At 40.8% G+C, this 18,374-nt stretch overlaps 1 protein-coding gene across 2 annotated transcripts; it reads left to right on the forward strand.

Annotated features, from left to right (window-relative positions):
- Window positions 1-146: 146 nt before the first annotated feature.
- On the forward strand, window positions 147-17,786 carry Cenpl (centromere protein L). 2 transcript variants are annotated; one of them, XM_052201317.1, is made up of 5 exons: window positions 147-245; window positions 3,833-4,006; window positions 8,169-8,420; window positions 14,361-14,903; window positions 17,436-17,786. In XM_052201317.1, the coding sequence occupies exons 2-5, from the start codon at window positions 3,836-3,838 to the stop codon at window positions 17,505-17,507; spliced, it is 1,038 nt and encodes a 345-aa protein (XP_052057277.1). In that variant the 5' UTR covers window positions 147-245; window positions 3,833-3,835; the 3' UTR covers window positions 17,508-17,786. The 2 variants fall into 2 exon arrangements, with proteins under 2 accessions (XP_052057277.1, XP_052057278.1); XM_052201318.1 differs by lacking the exon at window positions 14,361-14,903.
- Window positions 17,787-18,374: the final 588 nt, after the last annotated feature.

An 18,374-nucleotide genomic window follows, 5' to 3' on the forward strand; every position in this document is an offset into this window, starting at 1 on the left:
GGAGCTATCTCGTCTCTCCCGGGGTGAAGCCGCAGGTGTCGCTCGCGCCTAGGGAAGCTTGGCTCCTGATGTCTCTTCTGAACTCACCGGGGATTGCTTATTTTGGCCGCTTTCTTTTTCTTAAAAACCAAACCAAATCAAACCAAACCCTTTCGTCTCGACGTAGTCTTGGAGCCAGACTTGAAGAATGATTCGTGAATCCGGAATGGACGACAGTGTCATTACGACATAGTTTTTTCCTTTTGGTAAGAGCTTTTGGGTCCTCGACTGGCCATGTGCCGCATTTATTTCTGTTGTGTGGCTGTTGTCTTTGCAATGCTTTTGTATACTTAGATGGGTACAGGCGGAAGTTAACGTTCAAGTGGGCGTTGATATGGGGACAGTGGGTTGACTTTTGTGACAGTATCGCAGTGATTAACACAGGGACTTTCTTCATGGACTAACCACCAGAAAAACTACTGAGTTTTAGTTGTGTGTTAGGAACTAAGTACAAGAGAATTTGACGAGAGATGTAGTTCTGTGGATACTAGAAAGCAGCTGACAGGGATCCTTTGCCACAGGCATAAGATTCAAAGGAGGTGCAGACTTGAGAAATACGTAGAATCTTTCCCTCCAGTCACCGGACAACATAGTAGCTTACTTAATGGGTATGTTTGAGTAGTGAACAGTAGTACCAGATATGTCCCCAGTACTAGAGAGGTTGAAGCAAGAGAATTGACGTGAGTTCTAGACCAACCTGGGCTACACAGAGAGACCATCACTCGATATAAACAAAACACCCCCAAACAATATTTGTAAATTGCTTACAAACATGCCTGGAGTGTAATGTATACTTAGCAATTATTGTACCAATTAGCATGCTTTAAAAAAAACTGGATAAACAGAACGGATAAAGACTCCTATCTAAATAGTAAACAAGTGGAGAGGACAGTGGGAGGAGGTGGTGGCAGCGGGAAGATGCTGCGTTTTGAAGTAAAGTTCAGTTCATGGAAGATTTTTAACAGAGGGGTTGGGATAAATGGGACCCGTGTGGCTGCTATGGACAAGAAGAACTTGTAAAGAGTCAAAAATAATAAATAAAAAAAGACTAGGAGTTCTTCTACCAAACCCAAGACTTCTTTGATGAGAAGGTCAAGGCTATCTCTAAAGGTAAAGAAGCCCTCCAGAAGTTGGCCTGGGACCTCCCCAGGCATAAGAACCGAAGGAGCTGCAGCTTTTCCTGGTAGCAGCAGCCCAGTTCGTGGTTCATCCTGACCCTCACTGAAGGTCCCTCTGTAAATCCTGGAAGCAGGCAGGACAAGAGGTGGTACTCTTAATCCAAACCACCCAAAAACAAGGAGAAAGGACGGCAGGGCCATTAATCTAAAGCCACTGAAGTGCACATTAGTGGGAGGCTCACCAGGGGTGTGGCCAAGGCTCACATCATGGAAATACTTTATGCCTGTGGGAAAAGGAAAAATGCTTATTTAAGTGTTGCATCCCTGTCTGTGGTGCTTTTTATTTTATTTTATTTTAGTATAGAATAGAATTTATTCAGGGCATGGGAAGGGGGCTAAGAGGGTAGTAGAGGCAGAGAAAGGCTGAGAAAAGGGGAGAGTAGAGAAGTAGAGGCTGGCCATGACCAGGTGGAGAGACGGGGAGGGGAAGAACCCAAGAGGGCAAGAGAGGAGCAAGTGGGAAGCAAGAGTCAGAGTAGGAGAGCTTTGTTTTATGTTGTAGTACTTCTGTCTCTGCGTGTCCATGTACTGTGGCGTGGGTATAGTGGTCAGAGGACAAGTTGCAGGGGTCAGGTCTTTCCTACTGTACAGATTCCAGGATTTGCACTCAGGTTGTCTAACTTGGGTGCAAGTTCCTTTATTGGCTGAGCCATCTCACCAGTCCTGGAGTTTTGATGAAGCTAAGAAGGTGCCAAAGTCCACTGAGGAGGAATTTATTTATTTATTCATTTATTTATTTATTAGACAGGGTTTCTCTGTGTAGCCCTGACTGTCCTGGAACTCACTCTGTAGACCAGGTGCCACCCCTGCCTAGCTTACTGAGGAGGAATTAATGGCAGGAGATTACTGCTCCCTAATATAGACAACTGGCTCTTCCAGGTGATTTACCCTCCATAGAGAATGTTGTCACCACCTTCCTGTGGCATGCCACTCCTGCGGAGGATGGCCGTGCCCCCTGAGGTGTGTGTGTGTGTGTGTGTGTGTGTGTGTGTGTGTGTGTGTGTGAGTGAGAGAGAGAGAGAGAGAGAGAGAGAGATCCTTTCCAGATCATCGGCACAGGAACCACACTCTATTGCCAGTTCCTCCGTTGACAAACCCACTGACAGTTGCACTCCCTTTACTTTCTACCCCATTCAGCTGGCTCAGTTTTGTCAGTCTTCTGGCTGAAGGAGGGTTGGTAGGAAAGGAAATCCCTTCCTCAGGCAGCAGTCAAGGCATTTATTTCCTCTGCAGGTTAGTCTCTGGTTACAGGATATTGCTGGTCTGGGGTTGTGTCTATAAAGATGCCCTCCAGTTTTCAGACTAGAAATCTCATATCTTTCTGGCTATTGGGCTTAGTAACTGGCAAAGCCAGCAGGGGTGAGCAGTGCTCCAGCCTGGGAGCTTGGTTTTCTTTTGCACTGGTGATCTGGGGTCAGTCTGTGACTGGTCAGTCTGCTGCTGTTGCTTTGCAGCCTCCTTCAGGAAAAGGGAGCGTGGGAGCAGAGGTGGAGCAAAGTGGAGATGGAGCCCACAGAGATGCTCTGGAGTCAGACCCTAGAGACCAGCATGGGAGTGCAGACCTAACTTTATTGTTTATTACATACGTTTATGCATCATTTTTTAGCTAATTAGGGTTATGTTTATGTATTCAAGGGCAATCTTGTGGGGTGGGGTACACCCTGTGTCGTTTAGCCTAATCCGACTACCCTGACCATGAAGCTGTCCGTAAGTCTGTAGGGGAGGGGCTAATCCTTCTCATCCCCCCACCCACGTGGAGATTTCTGTGAAGACAAGGGAAGTAGCCTCTGCCTTCTGTGTTGTCTCACCTGTGAGCAGGGAGCTGTGTCAGATCATACACTGTGTACTGGAGATCAGGGCTCTTCTAGGAGCTGCAGAAGCTTGTGGTACCTCACCCTCCTTCCCACTTCTTCCTCCACCAGGTTTGTCTCCACATCCCCACAGGGGGGCTAACTGTGGTTTGTTTTGTTTTGTTTTTTGTTTTTGGTTTTTTTGGGGGGGATTTGTTTTTTTCAAGACAGGGTTTCTCTGTGTAGCCCTGGCTGTCCTGGAACTTACTCTGTAGACCAGGCTGGCCTCAAACTCAGAAATCCGCCTGCCTCTGCCTCCAGAGTGCTGCGATTACAGGAGTGTGCCACCACCGCCGGGCCTCACTGTGTTTTAACTGCCTTTGCTCCTTGACATAGAGTCTTCCAACCTCCAGGGACCCTGGAAGAGAGCCATCCACCCGCCATGCCAGTTGTCATAAATGTTCTGTCTTTCCATGCACTCACATAAGGTCATCACATGTCTTTGCTCAGTTTTTGAAGTTGGTAAGGCAGATTAGAGACAGCTCTTTAGGGTTATTGTGAAGCCCCTGCTGTGCCCATCCTTCTTGATGGTCTAGAAAGTCTCTTTTGTAACTTGTATGTCACATTATTTGACTTCTTCTAGAGTTTATACTGAAAGGTTTCTTGTTTTGATATTTCTCTTCACAATAATAGAGCAGTGGCTAAGACAAGAAACAAGAGAATGTTGTAGAAAAGGTGGGGAGTAGGAAGGGAAGAGAGTGAGAATGTGCATGAATTAACTTTTAGTGAGTAGAGTTCTAGTTACTTTTTTTTTTTTTAATGCAGACCATGGATTCTTATGATTCTCGAGGACCAACTTCTAGACAAAGGACCTCAAATCTTAAGGACTACTTTGTAGGTGCCACCCCTCTGCAGAAACGACTGGAAGTGATCAGGAGGCAGAGTTCGTTTTTTCCCAGTCCATCTCGAAGGAAAATTCCTCAGTGCTCACAGTTGCAGGTATGGTTTGTGTCCCTTTGTGTTAATCATTTGATTTTAATCAATGAAGACTGGGGAGCCAGATGCTGGGGTGAAAGCCTGCTAGTTCACAGAGGCAAAGGAAGCACCCAGCTGACCTTCCTCCATAGCCAATGTCCCAAAAGCAAGTTCTCCTTCTCTATGCTGTCTCAAAAACCCCTCAGACTAATTGTCTCTCCGTTCTATTTCCTCTGTGTCTATCTGTCTTCTGATTTCCTTTTACTCTCTGGTTCTTTCTGATGTTCACTTCCTGTCAACTGGATGTTTGTTCTGCCTCTTGACCTATGGTTAACTCTATTTTAATCCTATTTACAATAATCAGAAAGCTCTTGAATTAAAGGTATGTGCTAGGGCTGAGCTACTCCATAACTAGAAACAGTTTTTTCCAGTAAACAACACAATCTTGGGGTTCACAGTGTGATCAGATATCCTGCAACACCTTCAAACTAGTCAGTGATGGAGAATATAGGAATAAGAATATATCAACTTATATAACTAATACATTAGTATCTTAATCTCTCAGTTAATAGATGAGAGATAAACTAAGTAAATAATTTAACTCTAACCACATTATTTTTTGTTTCTTCTAATTTCCTTTAATTTCATTTCCTCTATACTTTTTTTTTTTTTTAAGATTTATTTATTTATTATATGTAAGTACACTATAGCTGTCTTCAGACACACCAGAAGAGGGCATCAGATCTCGTTACAGATGGTTGTGAGCCACCATGTGGTTACTGGGATTTGAACTCAGGACCTTCCGAAGAACAGTCAGTGCTCTTAACCGCTGAGCCATCTCTCCAGCCCGATACTTTTCTTTTATGGCGTTGGCATATTTGAGGAATACAGACTCAGGCTTTCCCTTGTTTGACTGGAATTTCCTCGTTTTTATATTTGTACGAAGTTTCTCCATTCTTGAAATTTGAATTCTTGCTTACCAGGTTATATAGGTTCTCTTGTGTTCTTTGGTATCTTCAGTGTAGCCTTCTCTTGTCTATGGTGTGAATCTAGAGCCTTTTAGGATAGGAGCTGGTACCTAAAGTAATATTCTTGGCCAGAAACATACTGGGGGTTAATACCTTACATAAGCTTAGACCTACCGCTGAACTACGTTTACAACCTGGGAGACTTTATTTCCTTATTCATTCTTTCTTTCTCCTGAGAGCTGAGATGACATGTGTGCACCTATATGCTTTCCATGTGTGTAGTGTTTTGCCTTCATGTATGTATGTGTGCCACATGTGTGCCTGAGGAGGTCAGATGAGGGCACGGAGTCCCTAGAATTGGAGTGACATGATGTGAACCATCATGTGGATGCTGAGAACCAGACCCTGGTCCTTGGCCATTCCTCCCAGTCCTCTGAGACATTTTATATAAAGATAGAAATGTCTAGTTTAGTGCTCTTAATTTTTATAATTTTTCTATAGGTTTAATAAGAATAAGTATGTAACTATTTCACTGACTGATGTAGCTATGACAGACATTCCCCAATTATCCCCCCCCCCCTTTTGTTCTAAATGATAGCTGGAGCTGGGAGACCTTATCAGAAAATGTGGACTTGAGAAGTTTCTCAGGAGAAAGCCAGGGGAATTTTGACAGTCAGTACTTTTATACTGTTTTTTAACCCCTTAGCTAATGAATAAATGAGGAATAGTTCAGCTAATTCATTTTAATACTGTTATGGAGTCAATACAAATAAAGCTTTTTTTCTATTTGTTTACTTTTGTTTTTCTTTGAGACAGAATATTGCTCTACAAGCCTGTTAGCCTAGAACCCACTGTGTAGACTGGGCCAGCTTGCCCTTGTACCTGTGGGCAATCTCTCTTCCTGCCTCACGGGAGCTGGGGATACAGTCAGATACTCACGTTTGTCTGGTTTCCCTGTGGCATGATCATATATATGGTGCACTTGTTTTCTTCTCCCACCTGATCCTGTTCCTCCTCCCAAATGGTTTTCCTTTCTGCTTTCCTCTTACTATCCCTGCCTTTACGGGCTCTTCCTTCTGCTCATGGCCCCTTTTCTGCTTTCATGGCCATACACACATATACACACATCTAAATTCTGAGTATGAGAGAAAACATAGGTACTTGTCTTTCTGAGTCTGGCTTACTTTACCTAACATCTGAGAGTCTATCCATTTTCTTGCAAATGTCATGGTTTCATTTTTCTTTACAGTTAAAAAAAAATCCTATTGTGTATGCCTGTCATATTTTCTTTTGTCCTTTCTTTTTTCCTTCCTTCCTTCCTTTCTTTCTTTCTTTCTTTCTTTCTTTCTTTCTTTCTTTCTTTCTTTCTTTCTTTCTTTCTTTCTTTCTTTCTTTCTTTCTTTCTTTCTTTCTCTTCCTTCCTTCCTTCCTTCCTTCCTTCCTTCCTTCCTTCCTTCCTTCCTTCCTTCCTTCCTTCCTTCCTTCCTTCCTTTCTTTTTTTTTGGAGACAGGGTCTCTGTATAGAGCATGGGCTGTCTTGGAACACACTATGAAGACCACACTGGCCTTGAATTCACAGAAACATACCAGCCTATGCCCCTGAGTGCTAGGATTAAAAGTTGGCATGAGTTGAGCATGTATCTTCATGGTATATTTCAGAGTCCTATGGAGAAGAATGGCCTCATTGGGTCATATTTTTAGTGTTGTAAGGAACTTCCACACGGAGTTAGTAGTGTACACTGCTTTATGTCACTACCCAAGTGTTCTGTTGTTGATGACACTTGTGACTCTAACAGAGCATAAACAAACATTTCCAAGTCCTTTTATTTAGTATACTGAATTACGCTTTTGTCTTAGGATTTTGCTGCTGTGGACAGACACCATTACTGTCTTAGTCAGGGTTTCTATTCCTGCACAAACATCATGATCAAGAAACAAGTTGGGGAGGAAAGGGTTTATTCAGCTTACAGTTCCAAATTGCTGTTTATCACCAGAGGAAGTCAGAACTGGAATTCAAGCAGATCGGGAAGCAAGAGCTGATGCAGAGGCCATGGAGGGATGTTGCTTACTGAGTTGCTCAGCCTGCTCTCTTATAGAACCCAAGAATACCAGCCCAGAGATGGTACCACTCACAAGGGGCCTCCCCCTTGATCACTAATTGAGAAAATGCTCCACAGCTGGATCTCATGGAGGCACTTCCCCAACTGAAGCTCCTTTCTCTGTGATAACTCCAGCCTGTGTCAAGTTGACACACAAAACCAGCCAATACAATTACCAAGGCAACTCTTATAAGGATAACATTTAATTGGGCTTAGCTTATGAGTTCAGAGGTTCAGTCCATTATCATCAACGTAGGAACATGGCAGCATCCAGGCAGGCCTGGTGGAGGAGCTGGGAGATCTCCTTCTTCATCTAAAGATTGCTAGAAGACTCGTTCTCACAGGGTGAGGAGGAGCATCTTAAAGCCCACCCCCACAGTGACACACTTCCTCTAACAAGGCCACACCTCCAAACAGTGCTGCTCCCTGGGCCAAGCACATTCCAAGTATCACAGCTTTGTTGCACAAAATGGACTTGTTGTTAAAAGACTTTTTAAGACGTAATTAAGGCTAATCAAGCCAGACCCTTCAGAAAGACTTGTGTGTGCTGCATGTCCAGGGCTGTGCCTGCACCCGCTGGCCATTTCCACGGTTAGCTGCCAGCACCACGATTAGCAAGAATATGTAAAGTAAAATACAAATGTTCTTCTCTGAAATGTTTACTGAAATCCCGTGAAATGCCATTGCTTTATGTTCTAACAGCTAGAGGAAGTGAAATAGATAAAAACCCTGTCCCCAGCAAGCTTCTACCCTGACTGGAAAGGGAGACAAGAAAAGTAAGACACATATATTCAGATCATAGTAAGTGCTGTGAAGAAAATAAGGGTTAGGAGATAGTGACAGGCTTGGAAAACATTTTCTTTAGAAGAACTAAGGACAGATCTGAATAAAACAGCTGTCTTATGTGAACATCCAGGGGAAAAGGTTCCTACGTGGGAAGGGAGGGCAAAGGCAGAGGACCTTCTAATGGCCTGTAAACTCCATTTGAGATTAGTTTTAGGAACATAAGATCATGTACCAAGTAGTAGATTTATATTAAGTATGTAAATTGTTGTGATTAAATTCTTATCTATGCTTTTTACTTTTAAAACCTTTGTCTTGATTTTTTGTTTGTTTTAGGAAGATATCGATCCTCAGAAGGTTGCATTTCTCCTCCACAAACAGTGGACTGTATATAGTTTAACTCCCCTGTATAAATTCTCCTATTCTAATCTCAAAGACTATTCTAGACTTCTAAGTGCATTTATTGCTGCTGAAAAGCAAAAGGGACTTGCTGTGGAAGTGGGAAAAGACTTCAACATCAAAGTGATTTTCTCCACTCTACTTGGAGTGAAAGGGACACAAAGAGACCCTGAAGCATTTCTTGTCCAGGTATAGTAGGATATATCCCTTTGCTTCCTAGACGGAAAAAAAATCTGTTTTGTTTGTGTGGAATGGAAATTATAGTATTTTCTTATTTGCTTCTTCATTTTTTTTTAACTTAAAAACATTTTTGATTACATATATGTACTTGTTTATTTAAGTGTGTGTGTGTGTGTGTGTGTGTGTGTGTGTGTGTGCCACAGTGCCCTTGTGGATTTTGGAGAACCTACTGGAATTGGCTCTCTCTAGTGTAGGATCCTGAGGATCAAAGTTACGTTGTTAGGCAGGGCACCACATGCTTTAATTTGCTAAGCCATCTTGCTGACTAAAGCAAGTGGAGTTTTGCTTTGTTTTGTTTTTTACTACTTGTTTGTTTTTTGTCAAGACAGGATGTCTCTGTGTAGTTTTGGCTATTCTGGAACTTATTCTGTAGACCAGACTAGCCTCAAACTCACAGAGATCTGCTTGCCTCTGCCTCCCAAGTACTGTGATTAAAAGCATGCAACACCAACACCTGGCTTTTATATTATAATAATTAGATAAGGTCAACTTTAATTTTTATTTCCTACATGTATAGGAAACCTTTTTGTGGATATAATATGGTGTTGATTTTAGAAAATACACAGAAGTATGAATGTGTTGGCAAGGTGGCTCAACAGGTCAGGGCACTTGGTTAAGCCTGGAACCAAAGGTGGAAGGAAAGAACCGATTCCACAGAGGTGTTTTCTGAGGTTACACTCCACTTTGGCACTCATATACATACAATTATAATTTTTTAAAAATCGGAATTTAATACTTTTTTTTAAAAATTTTACTTATGTATTTATTTATTTTATTTATGCGAGTATACTGTTGCTCTTTTCAGAAGAGAGCATCGGATCCCATTATAGATGATTGTGACCCACCATGTGGGTGCTGGGATTGAACTCAGGACCTCTGGAAGAGCAGTCAGTGCTCTTAACCACTGAGCCACCACTCCAGCCACAAAATTGAAGTTTTTGATATACATCTATTTGTTTATCAGAACCAGTGTAGTCTTTACATTGGGATCTCACTGTCCATACTTTGCATTTCGGCATTTTGGCTAGTCAGTGTTGTAGATGATACTCATAATCAGGAATTCTATATTCTTGTAGTTATAGCTTATTTCCTATTGTGATAAAACAGTGACCAAAAGCAACTTGGGGAGGACAGAGTTATAATTTGGCTTATACTTTCAAGTCATAGTCCATGAGAGAAGGCAAGGCAGGAACTCTAGTGGACACCGGAAGGAGCACAGCATACAGGCTTTCTCCCTCTATTGTGCAAGTTTGCTTCTTACACCCAGGCTTACCTGCCCAGGGTGGCACTGCCCACAGCATGCTGGGCTCTCAATCAGTGATCAAGAAAATGTCCCACAGACCTGTCTATGAGGCCAGTCAGGCATAGAAATTCCTCAATTGATGGTCCCTCTTCCTGGATTACTGTAGCTGTGTTAAGGTAACTGAAAACTAACCAATACATGAGAATTCAGTGGATATTTTTGAGGTTTTAGTTCCTAGAAGCCGAATTTTAGTAAAATCTTATGCATTATATTATTCCGCGTGTTTCATGATGCCACATTCCTCTCAGGAATGCAGTTTTTTTTTTTTTTTTTTTTTAATTTTTAGTAGTTGTATATAGTAGTGTATAAAGGTAGCAAGTCTGTCTTTTTTTTTGTTGTTGTTGTTGTTGTTGTTGTTGTTTTTTGAGACAGGGTTTCTCTGTGTAGCCCTGGCTGTCCTGGAACTCACTCTGTAGACCAGGCTGGCCTCAAACTCAGGAATCTGCCTGCCTCTGCCTCCCATGCCGGGCCAAGCCTGTCTTTCAATGGTTAAGAGATTAACTTTTGTTTGTTTGTTTGTTTGTTTGTTTGTTTTGAGATGGGGTCTCACTGTGTAGCTCTGACTAGCTGACCTGGAACTTGCTCTGCTGGCTAGAGGGGCCTTGAACTCACTGAGACCATCCTACCTCTGCTTCTTGAGCGTAAATACAAGTGTGCTGCCACATCCTGCCATATTAACTAATCTTTTTTCCCCTCTTTTTTTTCTTTTCTTGATACAGGGTCTTACTGTGTAGCCCTGGATGGCCTAGAACTCACAGAGATCTGACTTCTCTGCCTTCCAATTGCTGGGATTAAAAGTTTGTATGACTGTGCCCAGTTCACATTAGCTAATCTTAATCTTTGAAAAGGGAAATTAAATTCTCAAGCTGTAGAAAAAGTCTGGATTCATTTGTATAACTTAGAGGTCAGCAAACTAAGTGTAAGTTGGTACTCTCTCTCCTCCCTCGCCCGCCTGATACTCAGACTTGGGGGTAATCCTGCTTCAAGATTTTCCTTGTTTTCAAAATAAAATTTTTCTTGGAACACAGGCTATCATTTGCTTCAGTATTGTCTTTGGCCACCCTTGGGCTGTAATGGGAGTTAAGTAGTTAGTTGTCACAGAGACCACATATATTCTGCAAAAGTAAAATATTTAAAATCTGGCCTCTCCCACCTGTTCTTTGTTTGGTTTTGGCTTTTGAGATGGGGTCTCCTGGAGCCTTGGGATGATCTTGGACTCACAGCAATTTTAAGCCATGCTGAGTTAGCCGTGGTCCCTCTGCCTTCGCCTCCTGGATGCTAGGATTACAGTACACCACCACACCCAGCACAGTTTGGCTTGTTAAGAAAAAGTCCACTTTGTGCAAGGTAGGGCTCTAAAGGGTAAGGTGGGCATGGCTGTTTCAGTGTTACCTCTAGGTGGTAATGCCATCTGACTCAAGGAGTTTTCACATTATTAGACAAGTTACAAATGATTCTGATCCCAGCTACCTGAGAGCCTGCCAAGAGATTTTTTTAAAATGTTGAAGTGCAGTAAAGATGGTCCAGGCCAAGAAGACGATCACCCAAGGCTCAGAGGGTTTTCACATCTCCCTTTGTTTTGCTGAATCTAGCTCATAAGCATAGCTCAAAGCCATCCTCACAAACTGCCAGTGACTACATGAAAAGGTTATTTTTCCTATTAGTACAAATCAAACACTAGCATGACTACTACCACAGATTTTAAGTTAAAATAATACAGCTGGGCATGGTGGTGTATGCTTTTAGTCCCAGCACTTGAGAGTCAGTGACATTTAAGCTGATGAATCTCTGTGAGTTTGAGGCCAGCATGGACCACGTAGTGACTTCTAGGACAGCCATGGCTGAGCAGAGAGACCTTGTCTTTAAAAACAAAACAAAACAAAACAAAATAATAACAATAAATGTGGCTGAAGGTTTGGAGAATTTGGAATCTTTGTGCATTGTTGGTGGGAACATGAAATTTCAGCAGCCACTTTGAAAAGGAATAGGAAGCCAGACGGTGGTGGTGCACGCCTGTAATCCCAGCACTCCTCTGGGAGGCAGAGGCAGGCGGATTGCTGAGTTCGAGGCCAGCCTGGTCTACAGAGTGAGTTCCAGGACAGCCAGGGCTATACAGAGAAACCCTGTCTCTAAAAAAACAAATCCAAAAATACCAAAAAAAAAAAAAAAGAAAAAGAAAAAAGGGAATAGGTTTCAAAATACCATTTCTTGATAGGCTTATAGGACTCTTGGGTCATTACAGTATGATACATAGAGTATATTTGGTCTTGGAGATGTTTCAATCCCTCCTAATCTCTTGAGTAAAAGATGTAAGAAACTGTTTAAACGTTTATTAAGAAATATGGGGCAATGATTTAAATGTTACCCTGTTCAGTACTTTAACAAAAACTATTATGAGTGTTTTGAATGTGTGTTTACTTTGTAATTCACAATGGGAAATTTGAGGGGTTGGTTATGGGAGTATAATTAAGATTTTAAGCCATCTTGAACAGATGAATGAGCACAATGGAACCAATTCAAAGACCTTTAAATTTTCGTAGAAGTTTACTGCCCTGATCTAGGTGAAGGGAGACTTACATTTTACATATAATAACAAAGATGAATGTATTAGGTTTTTAAATCTTTTTTTTAAAATTAGATTTGTACATTTTATTTTATGTGTGTTTTGCCTATATGTATATCTTACTACGTGTGTGTTTGGTGTCCTTGGAGGTCAGAAGAGGGCATCAGATCATCTGGAACTGGAATTATGGATGGTTCTGAACCATCATATGGGTGCTGGGAACTGAACTCATGTCCTCTGTAAGAACAACATGTGCTCTTCACTGCTGCGCCATCTTTTCAGCCCTGGCTGGTTTTTCTGCCTGGGTGGTTTTTGCTTTGTTTTGTTTTTTAAAAAATATATGAAGCTGTTAACTAAAAACCAAAGGTCTGTAATATGAGTAACCTTTACTAATGGTACACTCCAGGTCAAAGATGAACTAGTCAAGACTTTTTTCTAACCTAGAGCCTTGTATACATCCATTAACCTTTTTCTGAAGTGTGTATGTTCACTTTTGGATGTTCTCAGAGGAGCGAAGCTGTGAGTGTATGTCCTAGGAGGAATGGTTTGAAGACACTGGAGATGCCGAAGTTGATTATGGATTAGTTTATGGAAGTTATTATGGATTAGCAGGTGTCACAGGGCTTTCCTATAGATGAGAGATTGGATCTTATAAAGTGATGGAAAGAGTTGCTGTGGGAAAAAATGGTCTACTTCCATGGCAAAATGCAGGCAAGATCTTGGAGATCTTCAGTCATCCCTTCTAAAGTTGAGATTTTTTTCTTCCCCATGATACTGTATACTGGGTGTGCCATTATTTTTAATGAAGTGAAGTTGGAGTTATTAATAATGAGTTTTAATACATATTTAATTACAGATATTAGGGGAGAATGAGGTATAAGAAAAGGACAGTCTTTAAAAACAGACAAACAAAAAAAGCTGGATATGGTTGATGGCTTACACTTGTAAGCCAGCACTTTATTTTGGGCTTTTGTGTTCTTTTTAAAATATGTTTTTATTAGCATATATAAATTACTCATAATAGTGGATTTCATACATGTGTATGATGTATTTTGATCATTATCCCCAATGCCCTTCTCACTCTTGATCTCCCCCTCATCCAACTAGTTCTCCTTATGCTTTCCTGGCTGTTTTTTTAGTGACCCAGTGAGTTTAATTAGGGCTGTTTACAGGAGTATGGGCGAGGGATTATTTACAGGCATAAAGGCAACTTTAAGAAAATGTCTCCTTCCGTAGTCACTAACTGCCTGTATGTCCTCAGGGGTGGATGGTGCTTCATGAGTTTCTCCCTCTTTCAAGTGAGATGAACCCAATTAACTGCAGAGAGTTGGAGAGTACAATTGCCAGGTCATGCCAGAAGACAGCATCCCATAATACTTCCAGCTCTTCCTCTGACTCTCTTCTTTCCATCCACTCTTCCATGAATGCTATTCCCTAAGCATTAGAGGGAGTAGTAGAGATCTGTTTAACCACCATGTAACTCTCAGCACTGGTAGGTTTCTGTGGTAACTGTGGCCCACAGCAAAAAGAAACTTCCCTGACCAAAGCTGACAGCAATATTTATCCATAAACACAACATAATATTTTTAGAAAGCAATTTGAAAGGGACATTATGTCCACTTAGCAATAAAACAGCAGTACCTTGTCCACTAGAACCTAGGTTTATAGTTCTAGGCATGAATTCCTTCCTGTATAGCAGGCCTCAAATCTAATAAGAAAATGGTTATACCACCATTGCAGTACATGCAGAGTCTGTCTATCTTTATCTCTGTCTCTCTCTCATCTATCCATCCATCTATCCATCTGTTTATTATTTGAGGTGGTATCTCATAGACTAGGCTAGCTTCAAACTTGATATGTGGCCAAGGTTCACCTTGAACTCCTTGCCTTCCTGATTCAGCCTGGGATTTTGAACACATGCTACCATGTTGGCCTTTTAATATATTCATTAATTTTGAGAAGATAAAATTTAGAAGTAAAGGTCTTTCAGATTTAATGGTCATGTTCTTATTTTTCCTTGTAGATTCTCTCAAAATCTCAGTCATCACGTAAACGCAGAGAAGATAAAGTGTTGTGGACTGGTTGGTTTTGTTGTGTATTTGGAGAGAGTCTTCAGGAGACAGTCTCAGAAGACTTCACCTGTCTACCCTTATTCCTTGCAAATGGAGCAGAGTCCAATACATCCTTAATCGGAGGCTGGTTTCAGAAAACCTTTGACTGTTGCTTCAGTCCTTTAGCAATCAGTGCATTTAATCTTTCCTGGATGGCTGCTATGTGGACTGCATGCAAAATGGACCATTACACGGCTACTACTGAATTTTATTGGTCTGTGCCCTGTAGCCCACAGAGCTTAGATATTTCTTTTGCAATACATCCAGAGGATGCAAAAGCTTTATGGGACAGTGTCCACAAAACACCTGGGGAGGTTACTCAGGAGGAAGTTGACTTATTTATGAACTGCCTTTATTCACATTTCCATAGGCATTTCAAAATTCATTTATCAGCCACAAGATTGGTTCGTGTCTCAACATCTGTAGCTTCAGCACACACTGATGGGAAAATAAAGGTTAGTTTAAACAGATCAAGTTATTTTTTTCTTGTCATGTTTTCCAAATGTGTGGTAATTATATTTTTACATGGAGAAATATATTTGGATGCATAGTAAGTAGTTCAAGACAAGAGGACTTATTTTATGCTTTGTAAATGACCCACCAATGTCTTTAGCCACCTAGAGCTGGTCTTAAAGTGGAAGGCCACTCTGTATTGTGCACTGTAGAGCTGAGTAATATGAATTACCTCCTAGCAACTTAAATTTTCAAAATTGCCAAATTCTGAAATAATTATTAAAATAACAGCATTTTTGTGTGTGTGGGGGGGGATAAGATTAGAGCAAGCAGTAGAATAAGATGTCAGTTTTGCCCACAAGTACTTTTCTGTTGCCATTAGAAAGGAAGACACAGAGACATGGTTTTTATGTTCTATAAAGAAACAAATAGTTGGCTCCTAAGGCATATTATTTTAATTTTACTTATGTATATGGGCGTTTTGCCTGCATGTATGTCCATGCATCATATCTGTTCTATGTCTGGTGTCCATGGAGGCCATAGAGGGAACCTTTGGATCCAATGAAACCAGAGTTTGGTTATGAGATATCATTTGGGTACTGGGAATTGAAAGAGCAGTCACTGTTCTTAGCCACTAAGCCATCTCTCTAGTCCCCTTACAGTATATTTAAATACACACACACACACACACACACACACACACACACACACACACAGTGAATGTTTATTATTTTGCCATTGTTAAGTCTCTTAAAAGAGATTAATTCTACTTTTTCTGTTTCTAAAATTTTTTGTGTATTTGTCCTTTTCTTTGCGTGTGGTGGGAATTCAACACAGTGCCCCGTACATACTAGGCAAGTATTCAGCCACTGAGCTATACTTCTGTCCTATTTGTAGGACATAATATGCCTATTTAAGGGCATAATATGACTCAAGAAAGGCCAAATTACAGTAATTAGCATTTCCATCTCTTTTTTTTGTATTGGAGTCTTCAGTTTCTCCTGAATCCTTTAGATTCAGATAATAAATTGTAGACTCTAGTCATGCAATTGTGCTATAAAAGCATTAGAATTAGCAGGGCAGTGGTGGCACACGCCTGTAATCTCAGCACTCTGGGAGGCAGAAGCAGGCGGATTTCTGAGTTTGAAGCCAGCCTGGTCTACAGAGTGAGTTCCAGGACAGCCAGGGCTATAGAGAGAAACCCACTCTTGGGGGGTGGGGGGCGGGGGAGCATTAGAATTAATTTCTCCTATCTGGTCTTATTTTATTATCCATTATGTAACCTCTTTCTATCTCTTAGCTGTTGGTGACCTTTATTTTCTTCTATGGTATTTGTTTTGTTTTGAGGAAGGGTCTCATGTAGCCTTTTACTCATTATGAGCCTTTTACTCATTATGTAGCTGAAGATGATGTTGAATTCTCAACCCTCTTTCCTCCCTCCCAAAGTAGTAGGATTATAGGTGTGCACCATTACTCATCAAGATTGATGTTTTTAGCTTTCACAAATGAATGAGTATATACCATATTTGTCTTTCTGTGCCTAGTAGATATTAATTCTAATTCTTAGAACAACACTATATTTTTATCTATATTTTATTTTAAAAGAAGAAAATTAAGGCCAGAATAAATTTAAGTGATACATTCAAGATAGCTCAAAGAAAAGGATGTAAGGTACTGGCAAGATACCTCAGTGAACAAGGGCACTTGCTGTCCACAGGATGACCTGGATCCCACATGGTGGAAGAAGAGAACTTCCTTCTTCCTGAAAGTTAGCCTCTGACTTCCATACATGTGCTGTGGCATCCATATACATGCATAAAGACACAAAGTAATTTTTTATAAAAAGAAAAGGAGTCAGTATTTGAATTTTTTATGTCTTAGGTTCCATGAGTACTGTGTAAAACATATTTTCAAACTGGAGGTCAAAATGAAATAATAGGCTGGAGCATAATTTTGATAGGAAGCACTAAGCATTAAAAAGAAAAGGCACTTGGGAGGTAGAGGAAGGAGGATCAATAGTCCACAGTCATCCCTGGCAACATAGGGAGTTCAAAGCCAGCATGGGCTACTTGAAATCTTGTCTCAAAAAAAAAAAAGAACTAGAGAGAGGATGGCTTAGTGATTAATAGCACTTAACTCCTTTTGCAGAGAACCTGAGAGTCTAGTTCCTAGTACCCTTACTGGGCAGGTCACAATCACCTGGGATCAACACCCTCTTCTGGCCTTTTAAAATTTGGTTTAAACAGGCTCAGCTAGTTGAGAATTGTAATGTTCTTGCAGGGGATCTAATTTGGGTTTCCAGCACCCGTATCAGGCAGTTCACGACTCTTTGTAATTCTAGCTTCAAAGTGATGAGATGTCTCTGGCCTCTTTGGGCACCTATATTCATGTGCATATACCTACTTACACACAACTACATAATTAAAAATAAATGAAGTAAAATCAACAAAAATCATGGCAAAACCCACAAATACCAAATTGCTTGTCATTATAATACTGTCTTAATTTTAAATTCACATTTTTTTCTTTTACAGATTCTGTGTCATAAATACCTTATTGGTGTGTTGGCATATATGACGGAACTGGCAATTTTTCAAATTGAATGAATTCTTGTATGGACTAAATGATTCTTTATAAACCCTTTTGATCATCTGCTGAACTGCTATGCCAAGTGGCTCAGTGGAAGAAATGGAGGACTTGTTTTCTCAGGGTGCCTTTGGAGTTGCCCAAGTTGATATAGAACACAGTAATGGTAGTGGGTGAGCCATGTTCATGGGCTTGTGTACCCAGCATATCACTGTGGCTGTGTTATGTTATAAAAGATGCTGAATTGTTAATATAAAGAGATCCAATTTAGTCAAATAAACATCTACAATCTGGTGTGACTTAGGTTATTTTTTTCTGTTGGTGAGACTTGTCTCTGAGGGTCCTGTATCTAAAAGCTGGTGTTTGTGATTTCGGTTATTTATTCTGTTGGTGAGGCCTGCCTCTGAGGGTCCTGTTGGAGTTCCTTGATTTTTCACCTCTAGATTTCCCTCAGTGTGTTTTTTTTATTCTTTTTCTACTTTCATGTCTTGAACTGTTTTATTCATCTCCTTCTGTTTGTGTTTTTCATAGATTTCTTTAAGAATTTATTAATTTCATTTTTAAAGACCTCTACCATATTCATAAACGCTATTTTAAAGTCGTTGTCTTGTGCTTCATCTATGCAGTAATTCTCAGGGCCTTCTGTGGTAGGTTGCTGGGCTCTAGTGGAGACATATTGTCCTGGCTGTGACTGATTATATTTTTATGATGGCATCTGGGTTTTGGGAAGATAGTAATTCATGATGTTGATATTATTAATGCTGGTCTTATCTTTGTTGGGTGAATGTTTTGCTCCTTAGTTTTTGTTGCCCTCTCTGGTTCTTCAGAGAGTGGTGACTGTGTGGGGCATGGGAGGAAAATCTGGGATCCTGATAGCTGTGGTGACG

The sequence above is a fragment of the Apodemus sylvaticus genome, chromosome 12, assembly GCF_947179515.1.
Source record: "Apodemus sylvaticus chromosome 12, mApoSyl1.1, whole genome shotgun sequence".
Classification (NCBI taxonomy): domain Eukaryota; kingdom Metazoa; phylum Chordata; class Mammalia; order Rodentia; family Muridae; genus Apodemus; species Apodemus sylvaticus.

Bases quoted from the DNA above. Each gene is read 5' to 3' on its own strand.
- Cenpl (XM_052201317.1), top strand. From the start codon at position 3,836: ATGGATTCTTATGATTCTCGAGGACCAACTTCTAGACAAAGGACCTCA. The intron at 8,421-14,360 runs GTATAGTAGGAT...TTTTCCTTGTAG, and splicing joins CTGAAGCATTTCTTGTCCAG to ATTCTCTCAAAATCTCAGTC. The intron at 14,904-17,435 runs GTTAGTTTAAAC...TTTCTTTTACAG, and splicing joins ACACTGATGGGAAAATAAAG to ATTCTGTGTCATAAATACCT.